A 22,640-nucleotide genomic window follows, 5' to 3' on the forward strand; every position below is an offset into this window, starting at 1 on the left:
CTGATTGAGAGGTTAGGACAAGCCCGGTATTTTTCTGTTTTGGACCCCACCAAAGGGTACTGGCCTGTACCCTTAATGGAGGATGCCAATGAGAAAATAGCCTTTATCACACCGGTGGGGCTGTATCAGTATAAGGTGTTACCCTTTGGTCTGCATGGCTCCCCCGCCACTTTCCAAAGGCTAATGGACATTGTGCTGCGACCACATCGTCGGTACGCTTAGGCTTACCTGGACGATATTTTCATCCACAGTACCGACTGGGAAAGTCACATGCCCAAAGTGCAGGCTGTAGTAGACTCCCTTCGAAAAGCTGGACTAACTACTAACCCAAAAAAATGCACGATAGGGTTAGAGGAGACAAAATACCCAGGGTATGTCATTGGGTGCAGAGTGATAAAACCCCAAGTAAAAAATAGAGGCGATAAGAAATTGGCCCCGACCGATCACCACTAAACAAGTAGTCGTTCCTAGGAATGATAGGCTATTACATGAGATTTGTTCCCCACTTTGTCACTATAGCCGCGCCCTTGACAGAGCTCTTGAAGAGACGAAAATCAGTGATGGTTCGCTGGGATGAGCGGGCGGAAGAGGCTTTTTCCACTTTGAAGTCAGCCCTGTGCAGGTTACTGGTTTTAGTGACACCCAACTTCAATAGGGAGTTTGTGGTACAGACAGATACCTCCGAAGTAGGCTTCGGTGCTGTACTCTCTCCGGGCAGGAGAGCATCCCGTTGTCTTTTTAAGCCGCAAGCTCACCCCAGCCAAAACCAGGTATAGTATAGTGGAGAGAGAGTGCCTGGCTTTCAAGTAGGCACTAGAATCTCTCCGCTATTATTTATTGGGGAGAAAATTCCACCTGGTGACTGACTACTCCCCTCTCAAGTGGATGAGCCAGGCCAAAGAGAGAAATGCCTGAGTCACCAAGTGGTTACTGTCCTTACAGAACTTTAAAGGGATTCTGTCATCAGAAATGAGCCCTATAAGCTAAACATATGGCGATGTCCCTTGTAAAACACAGAATGAGTTTATCAAATGCCCCTGTGGCTCTATATTCATAAAAAAGCGGTTTATATCACCTGTCAATCAAAAGGTGCCCGGCTGCAGCCATGTCGTTTAGGTGCCCAGCGCCGCCTTCTGAGCTGAAATCGCCGCCCTCCCTTTCATGTGATCCGCCTACCTCACGTCATCACTGCCTCTCTAACCACCGCTCGCTTCATCCAGATCCCGCGCGTGCGGACTACTGGCAGCAGCCTCGTATAGCGAAGTGCGCATGTGTATGAGATTACACTAATCTCATGTACATTTTTTCTGTACAGAAATTGACCTGCTGTGCGTATTTCCAAATCCGTAGCATGTCAATTATGTTTGCAGTTTTAGCTGCGGGTTTCACCCGGCGGTCGTGTGCATGAGGCCTAAGGGTGCTGGCACACGTCACGGCTGGCCAAAAAAGTACCAAAAAAACACATGCAGTTTTTGCAACAACATACTGGCATTTATGGTGCGTTTTCTCCCAGCAAACACAAAGCACACAGCAAAGCTGAATTCCATTCATTATAAAATAGATTTACATTAATGTAGTTCAGTTTTGCCGTGTTTTCCCTTGCTGGAAGAAAAGGCACCATAAATGCAGGTATGTTGTTGCAAAAAAAACACAATTTTTTATGTGTTTTTTTTTTCTTTTGCCACATCAAAAACAAAGCACAGCCACAGCATGAGCCAGCATCTGTAGGTTTCTTTCACACAAGCGAGCTTTCCGTGCAGGTACGAGGCGTGTAATGAATGCAGAGCATCTGGACTGACCTGTGACCCATTCATTTCACGTCGTTTCTTACTGATCATCTCTGTTCTACATTGTGCATTTTACATGCAGCCCGGGCTCCATAGACATGAATGGGTCCTGCGTGAAAAATGGAAGGAATCTGATGCAATGGGGATCATTTATTATGTGTTTTTTCTATTTTAGACTACCTAATTTGAAATGAAATCGTCTCATTGGCATGTAAAGGTGCGCCTTTTCACAAACATGTATATGGCTATGGCTTTTGGAATTGAATATGCAACTTTTTTGCTGCACCTACTTCCTGTCTGAGCGGACCAATGAATAGTCTGATAGCACATGATCCACTTGCGCACTGATGAATACAAGGATGCATCTCCTATTTCATCACCTGCTGTATGACTCTTTATAATGCCTCGTCCACATTTCCGTTTTTCACCGATGTGTGTGTGGTCCGCATTTTCTCCGGACAGCACACGTACCCATTGATTTGAATGTGCCTGTTTACACATCTGTATTTTTTTCAGTAAAAAAAAAATCACAGAGACACGCACTACTTTGCTCTGTGATGTTGACCAGACCTGCCCATTGAAGTCTGTGTCCATTAAAATCATGGACGAAACACGGATGGCATCCGTGTTGCATCTATGATGCATCCGTTTTTCACTGAAGACTAATAGGAGATGCTTTGGGAATATGTGGATGAGGCCTAAATACTATGCAAAATAATGACAGGCTAATCCGCTATGCCAGTCTAATCTATATATATAAAAAAGGACGTATGAATGTATGACAAAAAGAAAAAGAAAACAAAACGAGCGGCACTCACCGTTGATAGGCAGGTAACTTTATTCCATGGCAGGAGGGGGGTGCAAGGGTTGCAGATACAGCAGCAAGTAAGCAGCTACCTCCGTGAGGCACCACTCCTCGGCAGTCGCATCCTGACAATTTTAGGTTTGGTGTAGTGCCACTGGTTATCTGCTCTACATTTTACATGACGTATGAATGTATGTTCCGTGAAAACTCAGAAACGCAACAATCCATTTCCACGAAACTTGGTATACACATCCCTTGCTACCTGGAAAGAAATCTTGCAGGGTTCACAGCTCTCTAGGACGTACCGTTCCCGAAATAGTCCCAAAAAATTACTAGCATCCAATACAAGCCTGCCAGCCTTTTTAAATCCGAACTGCCATACACACGGTCACATGTCCCTCATCAGCCAATAGAAGCTCTCAGGTCCTACTCCAGGTTGCCATAACAACTGATCACAGGTTTTAGCAGTTCGCAGGTCCTAAAATATTCAGTCATATGACGTATGACGGCACAACTATACTGCTACATGGGGGGCATGGGCAGCTATTAATCGGACGGGCACTGTGGAGTTCACTGTTAAAGGGCGGGCACCATGAAGTTTACTGTTAAAGGGGCAGTCACAGTTGAGGTCACTGTTAAAGGGGTGGCCACTGCGAAAATCACTGTTAAAGGGGTGGCCACTGTGAAAGTCACTGTAAAAAGGGTGGTCACTGTTAAAGGGGTGGCCACTGTGAAAGTCACTGTTAAAGGGGCGGCCACTGTTAAAGGGGCGGCCAATGTGAAAGTCACTGTTAAAGGTGCGGTCACTGTGAAAGCCAGCATTAAAAGGGTGGTCACTGTTAAAGGGGCGGCCACTGTGAAAGTCACTGTTAAAGGGGCGGTCACTGTTAAAGTCAGCATTAAAAGGGTGGTCACTGTAAATGTCACTGTTAAAGGGGCGGTCACTTTTAAAAGGACGGCCACCGTGAAAGTCACTGTTAGGCAGTCACCATTAAAGGGGCGGCCACTGTGAAAGTCACTGTTAAAAGGGTGGTCACTGTGAATGTCACTGTTAAAGGGCGTCCCTGTTGAAGGGGCGGCCAATGTGAAAGTCACTGTTAAAGGGGCGGTCACTGTGAAAGTCAGCATTAAAAGGGTGTTCACTGTTAAAGGGGCGGCCACTGTAAAAGTCACTGTTAAAGGGGCGGTCACTGTGAAAGTCAGCATTAAAAGGGTGGTCACTGTTAAAGGGGTGGCCACTGTGAAAGTCACTGTTAAAGGGGCGGTCACTTTTAAAGTGACGGCCACCGTGAAAGTTACTGTTAGGCAGTCACCATTAAAGGGGCGGCCACTGTGAAAGTCACTGTTAAAGGGGCGGCCACTGTTAAAGTCACTGTTAAAACGGTAGCCACCGTGAAAGTCACTGTTAAAGGGGCGGTCACTGATAAAGGGGGGGCCACTATGAAAGTCACTGTTAAAGGGGCTGTCACCATTAAAGGGGCGGCCACTGTGAAAGTCACTGTTAAAGGGGCGGCCACTGTGAAAGTCACTGTTAAAGGGGCGGTCACTGATAAAGGGGGGGCCACTATGAAAGTCACTGTTAAAGGGGCTGTCACCGGTAAAGGGGCGGCCACTGTGAAAGTCACTGTTAAAGGGGCAGTCACCGTTAAAGGGGCGGCCACTGTGAAAGTCACTGTTAAAGGGGCGGTCACCGTTAAGGGGGTGGCCACTGTGAATGTCACTGTTAAAGGGGGGGTCACCATTAAAGGGGTGGCCATTGTAAAAGTCACTGTTATTTAATATAAAATTGCAATGAATAAATACCCGAGCAATGCCGGGTCATCAGCTAGTCTATATATATAAAGAAGGACTTATATATGTGTGTATGTATGTTCCGCGATTACTCAAAAACGCAACCATCAATTTTAACGAAACTTGGTATCCCTTGCTACCTGGAAAGAAATCTTGCAGGGGTCACAGCTCTCTAGGACGTACCGTTCCTGAGATATTTACAAAAAAGTACCTGCATTAGGCAATACAAGCCTGCAAGTCTTTCTCTTCATATTCCAACTGCCATACACACGGTCACATGTCCCTTATTAGCCAATAGAAGCTTGCAGGCCCTTAGGCCCCTTGCAGATGAGCATTAATCCCGCAGCGAATCCGCAACGCAGCTCCCAGCCTGACCTCCCAGAGCTGCCGGGGATCACGTAGCATTATTTTGATTTTTGATGCTATGTAACCCTTACAGTTCTGGAATGTATTAGATAACACTGGCATAATGCTGCCAGTGTTATCCGATACATTCCAGAACTGTAAGGGTTACATAGCATCATAAATCAATATAGTGCTGGGAGGTCAGGCCGGGTGCTGCTATGCGGACTCGCTGCGGGAGGAACGCTCGTCTGCAAGGGGCCTTAGTCTCTACATACACACAGTTTTACTCCAGGTTTCCATAACAACCCAGCCATTTTTCTTCACTGCTGTAGGTCAGCTTTAGGCTAGGGCTACATGACGACAATAAGTCGCACGATTCATAAGGGCACAACTACACTGCTACATGTGTTGCGCAACATTGATGTCGCCCCAATGTCGCGCAACAATTTTTATAATGATAGGCTATGGTGTTGCACTGCGACATGTGACATGCTGCGACTGCGACAGATGCAAACAAATCCATCTTGGATGTTTTTTTTGCAACTGTCGTGTCACAGTCGCAGCATGTCACATGTCGCAGGGCTACACCATAGCCTATCATTATAAAAATTGTGGAGACAAAATGTTGCGCAACACATGTCGTCGTGTAGCCCTAGCATTAAAGGGGCGGGCGCTGTGGAGGTCACTGTTAAAGAGGCGTTCACTGTGGATGTTACTATCAAAGAGGCGTTCACTGTGGATGTTACTATTAGGCTCCATTCACACGTCCGCAACGTGTTTAGCAGATACACGGAGCCGCGGATCCGCAAAACATGGAAAGCGGCAATGTGCATCCGCATTTTGCGGACCGCACATTGCCGGCACTAATAGAATATGCCTGTTCTTGTCTGCAATTGCGGACAAGAATAGGACATGTTCTATTTTTTTTGCGGAACGGAAGTGCGGACCTGGAAGTGCGGATCCGCAATAGGAATGAATGGGTCCGCAATTCCGTTCCGCAAAATGTGGAACGAAATTGCGGACGTGTGAATGGAGCCTTAAGGGGGCAGGCCGCTGTGGAGGTCACTGTTAAGGGGGCAGTGGCCACTATTAAAGGGGCAACTTCTGTGGAGGTCACTGTTAAGGCAACAGGGTACTGTGAGGTCACTGTTAAGGGAGTGGGGTGCTGTGAAACTCACTGTTAAAGGGGCGGGCTGCTGTGAAGGTCCCATTTTAAAGTGGCGGGGCCTGGCGCACGTCTTGTTCCTCTGCAGTATTAGATGCATTTATCACAAGCTCTGCTACTTTATATGAATATGGAACAGACCGTAACGCCAGCAATGACTTTTGAAGTAATTTTTAAAGATCTGTTACAATGTTGGAGAAACCTACAAAGTTTCCAGCAGTAGAAGGGTTAAGTGAAAGAAAGGAGTGGTTTGAGACTTGAGAGTACTTCCCCAGCAGTGTGACTCATCCACTCTTTGATACATACAGCTATGGATCCCCTCTCCCTGCTGTTACAACCGCCTGTCTTCTACCCGGTGTGTACAGGGTAATCCTGCTTGTTTCTTGCAGTAAGATAAGAAGCCATATGTCATGTGTGTCTTTACAGCTAGACATGTTCAACAAGTAATCGGTGGGAGAGGCTAATGGCTTACTGTCACAGATGTAGTTGACGGGAGGGGTAAAGATGCCTGTTTACATGCAGTGGTTGTAGGAACTAGTTCCAATGTCTCAGCTGCTGGGGTTATGGCAATGATTCCCGCCATTTTTTATATTGCTGTAGCATCCTGTGGTGATCTAAGTGCTGCCGAGAAAGGCTACTTTCACACTCTCGTTTGGTGCGGATCCGTCATGGATACATTCAGAACTGATCAGTTTGTATGATCTTTAACGTAGCCAAGACGGACTCGTCTTGAACACCATTGAAAGTCAATGGGAGACGGATCGGTTTTCTATTGTGTCATAGAAAACGGATCCGTCCCATTGACTTACATTGTTAGAACGGATCCGTTTGGCTCAGTATCGTCAGACAAAAACGCTGCAGGCACAATGGAGACGGAACGGAGGCAAACTGATGCATTCTGAGCGGATCCTTTTACATTCAGAATGCATTAGGGCAAAACTGATCCGTTTTGAACGCTTGTGAGAGCCCTGAACAGATCTCACAAACTGAAAGCCAAAACGCCAGTGTGAAAGTAGCCTAAATCTGCAGGAAATATGGGTGTTGCAGCTTTAATACGAATGTTAAAATGAGGCTGTGTGATGGTCGTCACGTGTGCATTGGGATAATGCAGATTAAATGCTTTGGACAAGATAATATAAAATGACTGCTTTGTTCCAAAAACAGCGCCACACCAGTCCACAAGTTGTGCAGGGTATTGCAACTCGGCTCTATTTAGTTCAATGGAGCTCTGCTGCAATACAACACACAATCTATGGACAGGTGAAAGCAGCTATGTTTTCTCATCCTGAACAACCCCTTTAAAGGGACACTGACAGGGCCAATAAGCATATTGAGGTATATATATGGCAGTACAGGTCTTATAATGGGTATTACAATCATCTAAGTATCCCCCCTGTCCACATTATACATACAGTAAACTTAAGTTTTATAACCTGCTCCAACGGTCTTCAATCTGCCCAAGGGGCGGCGTTTCACCTCTCTTGCGCCCAGCCAGCCTCCCCCAACTGCCGCTTTGAAGCGCCGCCCAGCTCATGAATATTCAGTTTGCTGGGCGGCTTCTGCGGTCCCCGCTCTGAAGCGCTGCGCTTAACAGTGCCCGGCGCATGCGCCGGATCTTGTGAAGTCCGGTACAGTAAGCGCCGCCCAGCTCATCAATATTCACTTCGCTGGGTGGCGCTTACTGTCCCCGACTTCACAAGATCCGGCGCATGTGCAGGGCACTGTTAAGCGCAGCGCTTCAGAGCGGGGACCGCAGAAGCCGCCCAGCAAACTGAATATTCATGAGCTGGGCGGCGCTTCAAAGCGGCAGTTGGGGGAGGCTGGCTGGGCGCAAGAGAGGTGAAACGCCGCCCCTTGGGCAGATTGAAGACCGTTGGAGCAGGTTATAAAACTTAAGTTTACTGTATGTATAATGTGGACAGGGGGGATACTTAGATGATTGTAATACCCATTATAAGACCTGTACTGCCATATATATACCTCAATATGCTTATTGGCCCTGTCAGTATCCCTTTAAAGCACGCCCCTCACTGCCGGGTGGAAGAGGCTAATGGTGGCAGTGTGTTATAGTAAACAGAAGAGCCCTTGCCCTGTGCGATCTAGCGCAGGGCAAGGAAGCGCATCGGAGCATGAGATGCTCCAATGCTAACATCAAGGGGGCTGCCTGGGTGAAATTGTGGGTATGTCCAGGTTCAGCTCTGAACCCGGACAACCCCCTTAACTCTGACTAGCTACCCTGTACCTGCTGAAGAAAAGCATCCCCACAGCATGATGCTGCCACCACCATGTTTCACGATGGGAATGATGTGTTCAGGGTGATGTGCAGTGTTAGTTTTCCACCACACATAGCGTTTTGCATTTAGGCCACACAGTTCAATTTTGGTCTCATCTGACCAGAGTACCTTCTTCCACATATATGCTGTGTCCCTACGTGGCTTGTGACAAACTGCCAACAGAACTTCTTATGGCTTGCTTTCAAAAACACTTTGGGCCAGATTTATCATTAGCTCAGGTCAGAATAATGGAGTGAAAAAGTCCCCAAAAAAGTCCCAAACGCTAAAACTGCGCACAAATTTGCGTCTTTTTTCTGCTCTGCACTATGCTCGCCAGTTTTCTGAAAGTGGGCGTGTTTTCTTATGTAAATTAATCATTAGACAGATTTACTATTGGGACTATTTAAAAAGTCGCAAAAAAGTCGCAATTTCACTCCAGTGAGGACCATGCTTATCTTATAAGACTTTTTAATAGAACATGCGACTTTTTCGTAAAGATTTGCGACTTTTGTAAAGCTGCTTACTGACGGATAAACTGCTACCGTCAAACCACATTTATTACAGTCTTAAAGGGCCGATCATAAATCTGACTTGGCTAAAACTGACTTTAGCCATATGTGAAAGTGGAGTGAGCTGTCAGAGTAATGATAAATCTGGCCCTTTCTTCTAGCCACTCTTCCATAAAGGCTAGATTTGTGGAGTACATGACTAATAGTTGTCCTGTGGACAGATTCTCCCACTTGAGCAGTGGATCTCTGATGCACGTCCAGAGTGACCATGGGCATCTTGGCTGCTTCTCTAATTATAAATCCCCTTGCCTGAGCTGTCAGTTTAGGTGGATGGCCATATCTTGGTAGGTTTGCAGTTGTGCCATACTCCTTCCATTTTCTGATAATGGATTGAACAGTGCTCCATGAGATGTTCAGAGCTTGGGATATATTTTTTTTCAAACCTAACCCTGCTATACATTTCTCCACAAATTTATCCCTGACCTGTCTGGTGTGTTCCTTGGTTTTTATGAGTCTTTATGATCACTAATGAATGTATGATCTCTAACAAACCTCTGAGACCTTCACAAAACAGCTGTAGTTATACCGAGAATACATTACACACAGGTGGACTCTATTTACTAATAAGGGGACTTCTGAAGGCAACTGGATTTTATTTAGGGGTATCAGAGTACAGGGGGCTGAATACAAATGCATGGCACACTTTCCAGATTTTTAGTCATTAAAAATGTTGAAAACCATATATCATTTTCTTTTCACTTCACACATATTGTACTTGCTAGTTTGTGTTGGTCTATTACATAAAATCCCAATAAAATACATTACATTTAAGTTTGTGGATGTTATGTGAAAAAAATGTGAAAAAGTTCAAGTGGTATGAATACTTTTTCAAGGCACTGTATATATTGATCAAGAGATATCTGAGCCTACCATCCCCAGCAAGGTGACCTCAATCCAGGCAGGAATATACTCTGCCTGGAAATTACTTTATAGCCTAGCAGTGTCTAGACTGGCATGGAATACGGATGACCCACTAAGAGCTAAAAACTGACACTTGGATTATACAGGGATGCTTCATGGACATCTTCATTAATGAACCACTGACCACCTTGTTATGGATGTCATCACAGACTTGAATAAGAGGCCTAAGGCTTCATGCACACAACCATAACTGTATTTTGGTCCAGAAACCTTGAATCCACAAAATAGAGATACCTTCTGTGTGCATTCCAAATTTTTCTCGCTCCCATTAATAGAAATGCCTATTCCTGTCCACAAAATGGACCAGAATAGGACCTGTTCTTTAATTTGTTGAATGCCCACATGGATCTGCAAAAATCCAGATGTGTGCATGGCCCCATAGGAAAGAATGAGGCAGTGTGCTATCAGCAAAATAATACAGATAGCACACTGAAGAAGAATACGATCAAGTGCATGAGCCTTAACTCTGCTATTACTATTTCTCAGTCATGCCAACAGGCTGGGGAGGATGGGCACTTACACAACAGTTCTGAGCCTTAAAGGGGTTATCCAAAACCTATAATGACCCCTGCAATGCCCGGGCCCCTCATATGCATTATACTTACATGCCCCACGGTTCCCACGTCGCTCCGATTCATGCACGGCCGCCACTGCATCTCCCTATCGCTCGGATCAAAACATCTGGCAAAGGGGGGAGCAGCCAATAGCAGGCCGCGACGGGGACGCACCTCCCTAGCGTCACCTGCGATTGTAAAGGAAATGTGTCATCAGAAAATGATCTATTATTGAAATCAAGTTTTTATGTTTAACATATTTTCAAAGAATTATTGATGATCTTTTAAAGGGTTTCTGTCACCCTGCAAAACTTTTTTTTTTTTTGGATAGTTAGATTGCTCATAGTGCGATATAGCAGAATATAATGCTCTTACTTACTTTCATGCGGCCGATTCTTTATAAAACGAACTTTTATAATATGTAAATGAGGGCTCTACCAGCAAGTAGGGCGTCTACTTGCTGGTAGCTGCTGCAGAAATCCGCCCCCTCGCTGTGTTGATTGACAGGGCCAGCCGTGATCTCCTCCTCCGGCCGGCCCTGTCAGTAATTCAAAAATCGCGCGCCTCGCGTCATTCGGCGCAGGCGCTCTGAGATGAGGAGACTCGTATCCTCAGCACTCCCTCAGTGCGCCTGCGCCGATGACTTCTTCTCTTTCGGTGATGTCATCGGCGCAGGCGCACTGAGGGAGTGCTGAGGATACGAGCCTCCTCATCTCAGAGCGCCTGCGCCGAATGACGCGAGGCGCGCGATTTTTGAATTACTGACAGGGCCGGCCGGAGGAGGAGATCACGGCTGGCCCTGTCAATCAACACGGCGAGGGGGCGGATTTCTGCAGCAGCTACCAGCAAGTAGACGCCCTACTTGCTGGTAGAGCCCTCATTTACATATTATAAAAGTTCGTTTTATAAAGAATCGGCCGCATGAAAGTAAGTAAGAGCATTATATTCTGCTATATCGCACTATGAGCAATCTAACTATCCAAAAAAAAAAAAAAGAGTTTTGCAGGGTGACAGAAACCCTTTAAATTCTCCGTATCACTATATATATATTTAAACAAAAAAACATAAAATCCTGCAGTTTTTGCACTGGCCCCTAAGCCTAATAATAGGCACCACTTCTTGGTCTGTACTTTATTGCAGTTACCTGCTTATCTATACACAGTGGTGATATCATTACAGGTAGGAATAGAATGACAGATAAGAGAGGCTCCACCATTCACAGTAGGTGATTGTCAAAGCCTATCCATTATTTCCTTGTACAATGACCTCTGCACAGGTCACAGAGCATGTCCAGAAAACTCTTCTATAGAAGTCAATGAGGTCCACTTTTGACTATTGTACCTATGGCCCATGCGGCTGCCGTAAAGCAATTTTTATAATGCTGTGTAACTGCTGTTAAGAACAGATCAGACAAGATAATAGCCCCCATAAATATGTTCAGGAAATAGAATTAAAAAAAAAATCTGAAAATTAAAAAGATTAGAAAAAATGAATATGTGTTCCTATCTGCTTTAAACCAACAGAAAAAAAATGTTGGTGACACATTTCCTGTAAGTAATCAATCACTGTATTACAAAATATTGCCATACATGTTCTGTACAGCACTGACAATTCAGATTGGCCATAATTCATTATCACTTAAAGTTGGAATTTTCTTTCAAGGTTTAGTACATATACAGCGCAGTATATCTTTAGGAAGCAGATGTTGAACTTTCCATAGAGTATCATGTGTCCGGATCCACCCAGCATAGCTGGCAACCTTTCACCCAGATCACTTTGGCAAGATAAACTGTAGGTTGAGTCTATGTATATATATTGTGGCATTGCTGCATATTTGGGGGAGGTCAGACTGTTGATCCCCAGAATCAAGGGCCAATTCCCTTTTGCCACTTTCTTTGTATTGTGCACTCCCAAGCAGGTTCTGTGCAGTTGACAACAACGCAATGCTATTTACATGAAGTCTATAGACCTCAACATAGGGGAAAAATCCAGAGTAGTTGCTATGCATGAATAGTTGTGAGCCATAGAAATTGTGGGGGTCTCAGAGCCTAGACCCCATTATATTGGGGAATATTTCAAAATATATGAAGTAACTCCTGTTTGTAGAAAAAAAATCAATTAAAGGGGTTATTTTCACCCCTCTGACATGATCATCAGAGGCTAGGGAAGAGCTAAAGCCGGCTCATCTGTGTCGGTGACATCACTGTCCCCATGGAGAGCCCTGCTCTGATGCTCATATCAGGAGGGCTGCCTGGGTGAAAATGGGGATATGTCTGGGTTCAGCTCCGAACCCGGACAACCCCTTTAAATATTTGATTATGATTCTGATGTTCAATTCTCTCATACATTTCTTTACTGTATGTGCATTTGTGTTACTTATGTCTTTATCCAGGTTGTTCCTTATGCATGTACAATATTTGGGGGTCTACAACATGGACGAATGATCCTTGTACAAGGAACCGTTGGCATCAGTGCTGTTAGGTATGTGTCTTAGTGCTCCTTCTGCTGCCATTTGTAGTTTATCTGTAAATAGATCCTACTTTCTCTTCTTTGCACATAGGGCATATAATTATCTCTCAAGTATACAGGGAGTGCAGAATTATTAGGCAAGTTGTATTTTTGAGGATTAATTTTATTATTGAACAACAACCATGTTCTCAATGAACCCAAAAAACTCATTAATATCAAAGCTGAATATTTTTGGAAGTAGTTTTTAGTTTGTTTTTAGTTTTAGCTATTTTAGGGGGATATCTGTGTGTGCAGGTGACTATTACTGTGCATAATTATTAGGCAACTTAACAAAAAACAAATATATACCCATTTCAATTATTTATTTTTACCAGTGAAACCAATATAACATCTCAACATTCACAAATATACATTTCTGACATTCAAAAAAAAAAACAAAAACAAATCAGTGACCAATATAGCCACCTTTCTTTGCAAGGACACTCAAAAGCCTGCCATCCATGGATTCTGTCAGTGTTTTGATCTGTTCACCATCAACATTGCGTGCAGCAGCAACCACAGCCTCCCAGACACTGTTCAGAGAGGTGTACTGTTTTCCCTCCTTGTAAATCTCACATTTGATGATGGACCACAGGTTCTCAATGGGGTTCAGATCAGGTGAACAAGGAGGCCAGGTCATTAGATTTTCTTCTTTTATACCCTTTCTTGCCAGCCACGCTGTGGAGTACTTGGACGTGTGTGATGGAGCATTGTCCTGCTTGAAAATCATGTTTTTCTTGAAGGATGCAGACTTCTTCCTGTACCACTGCTTGAAGAAGGTGTCTTCCAGAAACTGGCAGTAGTACTGGGAGTTGAGCTTGACTCCATCCTCAACCCGAAAAGGCCCCACAAGCTCATCTTTGATGATACCAGCCCAAACCAGTACTCCACCTCCACCTTACTGGCGTCTGAGTTGGACTGGAGCTCTCTGCCCTTTACCAATCCAGCCACGGGCCCATCCATCTGGCCCATCAAGACTCACTCTCATTTCATCAGTCCATAAAACCTTAGAAAAATCAGTCTTGAGATATTTCTTGGCCCAGTCTTGACTTTTCAGCTTGTGTGTCTTGTTCAGTGGTGGTCGTCTTTCAGCCTTTCTTACCTTGGCCATGTCTCTGAGTATTGCACACCTTGTGCTTTTGGGCACTCCAGTGATGTTGCAGCTCTGAAATATGGCCAAACTGATGGCAAGTGGCATCTTGGCAGCTGCACGCTTGACTTTTCACAGTTCATGGGCAGTTATTTTGCGCCTTAGTTTTTCCACACGCTTCTTGCGACCCTGTTGACTATTTTGAATGAAACGCTTGATTGTTCGATGATCACGCTTCAGAAGCTTTGCAATTTTAAGAGTGCTGTATCCCTCTGCAAGATATCTCACTATTTTTGACTTTTCTGAGCCTGTCAAGTCCTTCTTTTGACCCATTTTGCCAAAGGAAAGGAAGTTGCCTAATAATTATGCACACCTAATATAGGGTGTTGATGTCATTAGACCACACCCCTTCTCATTACAGAGATGCACATCACCTAATATGCTTAATTGGTAGTAGGCTTTCGAGCCTATACAGCTTGGAGTAAGACAACATGCATAAAGAGGATGATGTGGTCAAAATACTCATTTGCCTAATAATTCTGCACGCAGTGTAATGTACAACTTGTAACCAGGGATAGGACTTTCTTTCTTGAGTGAGGTTGCTTGGTTGGACATATGATGGATCCTGCTCCGGCAATACAGAGGAGCGGAGACGCCAGGAGCACCAATGATAATTAACCAGAGAACCTTTCATGGGTCCAGACTTTATTAAACCCCCTTAATCACCAGACCACTTTTTACAATTCTGCACTACACTACATTCACGGTTTATTGCTCGGTCATACAACTTACCACCCAAATGAATTTTGCCTCCTTTTCTTCTCACTAATAGAGCTTTGATTTGGTGGTATTTCATTGCTGCTGACATTTTTACTTTTTTTGATATTAATCAAAAATGACCCAATTTTTTGCAAAAAAATGACATTTTTCACTTTCTGTTGTAAAATTTTTCAAATAAAACTACATTTCTATATAAATTTTTCTCTAAATGTATTGTTCTACATGTCTTTGATAAAAAAAAATGCAATAAGTGTATATTTATTGGTTTGGGTAAAAGTTATAGCGTTTACAAACTATGGTGCAAAAAAATAAATTTACGCACTTTGACTTTCTGAGCACCTGTCATGTTTCCTGAGGTTCTACAATGCCCAGACAGTAGAAACACCCCACAAATGACCCCATTTCGGAAAGTAGAAACCCTAAGGTATTCGCTGATGGGCATAGTGAGTTTATGGAAGTTTTTATTTTTTGTCACAAGTTAGCGGAAATTGAATTATTATTTTTTCTCATATTCCACTAACTTGTGACAAAAAATTAAATTTTACATGAACTCGCCATACCCCTCACGGAATACCTTGGGGTGTCTTCTTTCAAAAATGGGGTCACTTGTGGGGTATTTATACTGCCCTTGCATTTTAGGGGCCCTAAAGCTTGAGAAGTAGTTTGGAATCCAAATGCGTAAAAATGCCCTGTGAAATCCTAAAGGTACTCATTGGAATTTGGGCCCCTTTGCGCACCTAGGCTGCAGAAAAGTGTCACACATGTGGTATCGCCGTACTCAGAAGAAGTAGGGCAATGTGTTTTGGTGTGTATTTTTACATATACCCATACTGTGTGTGAGAAATATCTCTGTAAATGACAACTTTTTAAAAAAAAAAATATACAAAGTTGTCAATTTACAGAGATATTTCTCTCATCCAGCATGGGTATATGTAAAAATGCAGCCCAAAAGACATTGCCCTACTTCTCCTGAGTACGGCGATACCACATGTGTGACACTTTTTTGCAGCTAAGATGCGCAAAGGGGCCCAAAATTCCAATGAGTACCTTTAGGATTTCACAGGGCATTTTTATGCATTTGGATTCCAAACTACTTCTCACGCTTTAGGGCCCCTAAAATGCCAGGGCAGTATAAATACCCCACAAGTGACCCCATTTTAGAAAGAAGACACCCCAAGGTATTACGTGAGGGGCATGGCGAGTTCATAGAAGGTTTTTTTTTTTTTTGGCACAAGTTAGCGGAAATTGATATTTATTAATTTTTTCTCACAAAGTCTCCCTTTCCGCTAACTTGTGACAAAAAGTTCAATCTTTCATGGACTCAATATGCCCCTCAGCGAATACCTTGGGGTGTCTTCTTTCCAAAATGGGGTTATTTGTGGGGTGTTTGTACTGCCCTGGTATTTGAGGGTCTCCGAAATCATTACATGTATGGCCAGCATTAGGAGTTTCTGCTATTCTCCTTATATTGAGCATCCGGGTAATGAGATTTTTTTTCTTTTTTCGTTCAGCCTCTGGGCTGAAAGAAAAAATGAACGGCACAGATTTCTTCATTCGCATCGATCAATGTGGATGAAAAAATCTCTGCCAAAAAAAAAAAGAGGGGAAAGGCGTCTGCCAGGACATGGGTGCTCCGCCCAATATCCAAACCCACTCAGCCCATATGCCCTGGCAAACCCGATTTCTCCATTCACATCAATCGATGTGGATGAATAAATCATTGCCGGAATTTTTTATTAATTTTTTATATATACAAAGTGTTTGCCAAAGCATATGAACACCGCCCCTCAGCTCATAAGCCTCGGCAAACGTAACTTTTTCACTGCAGAGGAGAAATCTCGTCTTGCAGCGCCACATACACTGACTTTTGTGTAATCTGACAGCAGCGCAATGCTTCTGTCAGAATGCACATCAGTGCTGCAGCTGGTTGATCGCTTGGTCCACCTAGAACAGGGGTAGGCAACCTCCGGCTCCCAGCTGTTGTGAAACTACAACTCCCAGTATGCATACTTGCTCTGCTCTTCTAAGAACGCTCATAGAAATGAATGGAGCATGCTGGGAATTGTAGTTTCACAACAGCTGGGAGCCGGAGGTTGCCTACCCCTGACCTAGAAGGTAAAAAAAAAAATAACAGGCAGCAACGCAATAAATTTATTAACATTAACTTTATATAACATTTGAAACAGAACATTAACTTTTTTAAACTTTATTGAACTTTTGGAACATTAACTTTTTTGCTTACCTGTGATTTTTTTTTTTTTTTACCTTTAGAGGACAAGCCTCTCCTTCCCCATGGGACAATGTGCAAAGCGCCCAGAGATGTGGCGGAGTACATTATGCACTTTGTCCCAGGTGAAAGGAGAGGTTTGCAGCAGCTCTGTGAGAAAGGGCCCTAAGACCCCTGTGTGCCTGTCCTGTGTCACGCAATCCCTATACTAAGTGTACCTGTGTGTGGTACTTCCGGAAACACTCCCCTAAGCATAGGGCAGGGTGGTCAGGGCAGTCAGGACAGAAATAGCGGGTGTCACGCCTTATTCCACTCCTGCTACAGACACGACATCTTTTTCGGGGTGATGCTTTGTTTGAGGTACCAGCAACGACATTGGGGAAATGTCGCTCATGTAGACGGCTCACTACACTGGTGGTTGGGGCCACGGAACCTCCTGGATACAGGAGGTTCTCGATGATCTCTTCCTGAAATTTGAGGAAGGATCCTGTTCTCCCAGCCTTACTGTAGAGAACAAAACTATTGTACATAGCCAATTGAATTAGGTATACAGACACCTTCTTACACCAGCGTCTGGTTCTGCGGGAGAGTAAATAAGGAGCCAACATCTCGTCATTGAAGTCCACCCCTCCCATGAGCAAATTATAGTCGTGGACCGAGAGGGGCTTTTCAATGACGCTGGTTGCCCGTTCAATTTGGATTGTCGTGTCTGCGTGAATGAAGGAGAGCATGTAAACGTCACGCTTGTCTCTCCAATTCACCGCGAGCAGTTCTTCGTTACACAAGGCAGCCCTCTCCCCCCTTGCAAGACGGGTGGTAACGAGCCGTTGGGGGAAGCCCTGGTGACTAGGTCGCACGGTGCCACAGCAGCCAATCTGTTCTAGAAACAAATGCCTGAAGAGGGGCACACTTGTGTAGAAATTGTCCACATAAGGGTGACACCAAGTCCCAGACTGTCTTCCCACTGCTCCCCAGGTAGTCAGGGCAACCGACCGGCTCCAGGGTCTGATCTTTACCCTCAGACACAAAATTTGTGCGTGTAGCCCGTGGCCCTTTCACGGAGCTTATACAATTTGACCCCATACCGGGCGCGCTTGCTTGGGATGTATTGTTTGAAGCCAAGGCGCCCGGTAAAATGTATCAGGGACTCGTCTATGCAGATGTTTTGCTCAGGGGTATACAAATCTGCAAATTTGGTGTTCAAGTGGTCTATGAGGAGCCGAATTTTGTGGAGCCGGTCAAAAGCTGGGTGGCCTCTGGGACGAGAGGTGCTGTTATCACTAAAGTGCAGGAAACGCAGGATGGTCTCAAATCGTGTCCTGGACATGGCAGCAGAGAACATGGGCATGTGATGAATTGGGTTTGTGGACCAATATGACCGCAATTCATGCTTTTTTGTCAGGCCCATGTTGAGGAGAAGGCCCAGAAAAGTTTTAAATTCGGAAACTTGGACTGGTTTCCACCAGAAAGACTGGGCATAAAATCTTCCCGGGTTGGCGGCTATAAATTGAGTGGCATACTGGCTTGTTTCTGCCACGACTAAGTCAAAGAGCTCCGCAGTGAAGAACAGCTCAAAAAACCCCAGTGCCGATCCGATCTGAGCTGTCTCAACCCGAACTCCAGACTGGGCGGTGAAAGGGGGAACTACTGGTGCGGCAGAAGATGGGGGCTGCCAATCAGGGTTTGCCAGCACCTCAGGGACTCTAGGGGCTCTACGGGCCTGTCTGTGCAGTGACTGCGATGGGGGAACTACTGCACGTGCCACCGTACCAGCTTCAACTGCCGTTCTGGTGCTCGCCACTTCACCATGTTCTACGGCAGTGCTGGTACTAGGTCCAGGATGGGCTGCGCTGCTGGTGTATGCCTCACAACGTAATCCGACAGCGCCAGCCCCACTCTGCTGTCCTTGAAGCGGATCCTGCGCAACCTGTGGTCTAGCAACAGGGTGGTATCAGGGACCTCAACCTCACCGTCCGTACTTTGGGTCAGACTGCCACTGCTTGCTACAGGTTCGTATTCTGACCCGCTGGATTCGTCAGATGAGGGTTCCCATTGCTCATCCGACTGGGTCAGAAGCCTGTAGGCCTCTTCAGAAGAATACCCCTTCCTTGCCATTTGGTCAACTAAATTTAGGGGGTATTCCCTGAGACTACCCAAGAAAAAAAGCAAGCCTGTCTTACAAATGAGAGGCTAGCGAAGTAGAGGAAGCCGCTGTGATTGATAAAAAATATCAAAACAGATTTTTTTATCGCTGCAGCGCTTGTGTAGTGGGCGCTAATTGAAGCTAACTACCTACCAAAGGGGCCTAATCTAACCTAAACCTAACAGTCAATACTGGTGGGGAAAAAAAAGTGACAGTTTACACTGATCACTTTTTTCCCTTTCACTAGTGATTGACAGGGGTGATCAAGGGGTTAATTGGGGTGATGGGGGGGTAATCTGGGGCTAAATATGTAGTGCTTGGTGTACTCACTGTGATCTGGGCTCTCTGCTGGGACCAACCGACGAAAAGGACCCAGCAGAGAGCACAGAAGCCATTTAACACATTATATTTATAAATGTAATGTGTTATATGGCTGGTGGTTCGTTATTTTAAAAGTCACCAACCTGCCAGCGCTGATCATTGGCTGGCAGGCTGGTGACCAACTCCTTGTGCGCCTTTTGCCGACCCACACTGCGCATGTGCGGACCGCATATGTGCGTCATCTCGCATCTTGCGAGATGACGCGTATATGCGTCCAGGAGGAATAACCCGGCCACCCGCAGGACGCATCCCTGCACTAGGCGGTCGGGAGGTGGTTAACTAAGTGGAAAGAAGAAAAAAGACCAAAGGTGGCCAATTGGTAAAAAGTGGAAAACAGTGTCCACCCGATGGAACCTAAAGGACACCCGTAATGGTAACTCGGTACTAGCTCCCGAGTGAAACAAGCTAAAAAAACAAGGAAACGGTGCTCATAGTACAGTGTATAAAAATATATAATTTTATTATGACATGAATAAAATATGAAGCAATAAATAATATACCGTTAAAAAGTGAAAAGAAGCAGAAAAAAGAACGCCACCCTGGGATAGCACACGTGTCAAATGTAAAACATGATGATCAATGAAATAGATTATATATGGTACAGTGACCGGCCATTGACCAAAAATACAACATGGGTATCGGTTGAGTCAGCAATCAAAAAGATACCTACACGGCAAGAATGGACAGGGTTTGCATGCAAGTGCAGCATAAACCAGGTAGAAGCAAACCCCAATAATAACCGGGTATCAAATGGCCTGAATCTAATGCTGAATCACCCAGGATGGCGTTACCCCAACGCGCGTTTCGGCGTGCCTTCGTCCGGGGGTAACTCCATCACTGTGAATCATCTATTTACAGGCTCTCTCCACCAATCGGAAGTTAGTTGTACATACTTGTCCCCACCTGTGCATGTATGCTGGCGCGGGGGGCTCCAGTCAAACCGCGTTCTGCCTACACGCCCACATCACGTGACCAAGCCACATGATCGGACGATGAAGGCGTAAGGGCGCACAGGCGAGAGGCCCCGGGGGCGGCGCCGTGCACCACGCGCACACACCACAGGGGAGGAGAAGAATAACAACATACACCGCATTATATAAATTGACTATCTGCGCAAAATGTAACATAAATTATATGCACCTCTCTTAAATATTGAATATGTAAAGCATGGTAGTAAATGATGCAGTAAATACAAAAGAATATAATAATACATAATAAATACATGTTGTGATTATACATAAGTGCATAAACAGAGACATGAAAATAGTCATAAGTACATTAGTGTAAATACATTTTGTGCTGATACAATTATATTTCATGATAACACATATATTTATTAATGTACAGTGCAAATGTGCATAAACAATGCATGAGTAATAGTGCATGATACCAAGAAAAAATGCAGAAACAATAATGAATCCAAAAATATATATATGATGATGGGGGGGACGGGACTTTTTTTAAACTAAGTAGCAGGACATGTAGAGCGGTGCCTAGGGATCTCCCTGCACTATTATTCCTGGACGCCGCTCCGTTTGCCGGCTGTAGCCCCCGTTGCCGTCTTCCGCGTTGTATGCTAATTACTACTATGGGAACACCAGGGAGGAGACATAAGCTTCTCTACCTGGGCGTTCCTTCTCCCTGTAGCGCTGTCCAATTACTGCGCAGAGCATCACAGCAAGGGAGAAAAAAAACCTCACTTTCTCCCAGGCTGTGATGCTCTGCGCTGTGATTGGACAGCGCTACAGCCAGGGAGAGAAGCTGATGTCTCCTCCCACAGCGACACATATATGTAGCCAGGTGAATTAGTTTACAGACAAAGGTTTGCAGACTAATATAGATTGATTCTGGGTGACTTGCTGTATGTTGGGGGAATGTAGGTAGAGGAGCGCTCACTTCCAGTCCCCTATCTGCTCCCTTTGTAATATACAGTCCTAGGTTTGGGTCTGAGTGGCTGACCATATACTCACACCTGGTAATTACGCCACCTAGGATGGCACCTATATGTTTTTTATCTACACATTAAGTTGAAAATACCCACATTTTTTAACTATTAGAATAAGGAGAAAAAAGATTGGACTGTTACTCAGGAGTAGGGATGAGCGAACCCGAACTGTATAGTTCGGGTTCGTACTGAATTTTGGGGTGTCCGTGACACGGACCCGAACCCGAACATTTTCGTAAAAGTCCGGGTTCGGTGTTCGGCGCTTTCTTGGCACTTTTTGAAAGGCTGCAAAGCAGCCAATCAACAAGCGTCATACTGCTTGCCCCAAGAGGCCATCACAGCCATGCCTACTATTGGCATGGCTGTGATTGGCCAGTGCAGCATGTGACCCAGGCTCTATATAAGCTGGAGTCACGTAGCGCCGCACGTCACTCTGCTCTGATCAGTGTAGGGAGAGGATGCAGCTGCTGCTATTAGGGCGAGATTAGGCAGGGATTTATTTACTGAAGTGATCGATATACAGCTGTGTATCATACAACCTCTGCTATTCAATTGCTCACTGTTTTAAGGCTGCCCAGAGCGTTTTTCAGTCACTTTTTTCTGGGGTGATCAGCGGCCATTTTATGTCTTGTGGTGCACCAGCACAAGCTGCCACCAAGTCCATTTTTAACCATCAATAGTGTGTTGTTGTTTTTTTGTTTTTTTTTTGCTATATCCTACATCAGGGGCTTGGCTGTGCTTGCTATTTTATTGAGGGGTAAAATACAATTGCGAAAATAGCAGTACCCTAAATCTGGTGTTTCAGCTGTGGCTAGCCAATTGTAATACTGTCTGCCGAAGCACAGTTTTTGTTCTGGGTTGAAATACAATTCCCAACTTAGCAATTCCCTAAATTAGTGGTTTCTGCTCTATCAGGCCAAGGTTAAATCTATCCATAAAAGGATATATTAGATTGAAGGTGCGGATAGGGTCATCCTCAATAACTTCACACGCTACCGTGCATTTCCAAGTCTAATTCTGTCCGTAAAAGGGATACCTGTCATCCAGCGCCTAAATACTAGGCCTACAATTTATATTCAGCTAAATCTGTCGTTACTGCTGTGCCTGTATTAGTGTAATACGGTACCTAAATAGATAGCCAGATAGTGTTAGGTGCCTGTAAAAAAAGGCCTGAATTTGAATTCAATACATTGGGCCAAATAATTTTTTTCCTCATTGTTATCGTTCACCACAATAAGAAAACGTCTAGTAAGGGACGCAGACGCGGACATGGTCGTGGTGGTGTTAGTGGACCCTCTGGTGCTGGGAGAGGACGTCGCCGTTCTGCCACTGCCACACGTCCTAGTGAAGCAACTA

The 22,640-nt window shown here is 44.8% G+C and overlaps 1 protein-coding gene across 7 annotated transcripts in view; it reads left to right on the forward strand.

Moving 5' to 3' along the window:
* Positions 1–22,640, forward strand: part of LGALS12 (galectin 12) — a 250,297-nt gene that overhangs the window by 180,565 nt on the left and 47,092 nt on the right. For 4 of the 7 annotated variants that reach the window (XM_040410678.1, XM_040410680.1, XM_040410679.1 and 1 more), the window contains exons 1-2: positions 6,153–6,248; positions 12,603–12,691. In XM_040410678.1, the coding sequence (XP_040266612.1) occupies positions 6,204–6,248; positions 12,603–12,691 (134 nt within the window). In that variant the 5' untranslated portion in view covers positions 6,153–6,203. Of the gene's footprint in view, positions 1–6,152; positions 6,282–12,602; positions 12,692–22,640 lie in introns of those variants that run through there. The other 3 variants (XM_040410682.1, XM_040410684.1, XM_040410683.1) reach the window with 2 other exon arrangements.

This window comes from Bufo bufo, chromosome 10 (assembly GCF_905171765.1).
Source record: "Bufo bufo chromosome 10, aBufBuf1.1, whole genome shotgun sequence".
NCBI classification, from domain to species: Eukaryota; Metazoa; Chordata; class Amphibia; order Anura; family Bufonidae; genus Bufo; species Bufo bufo.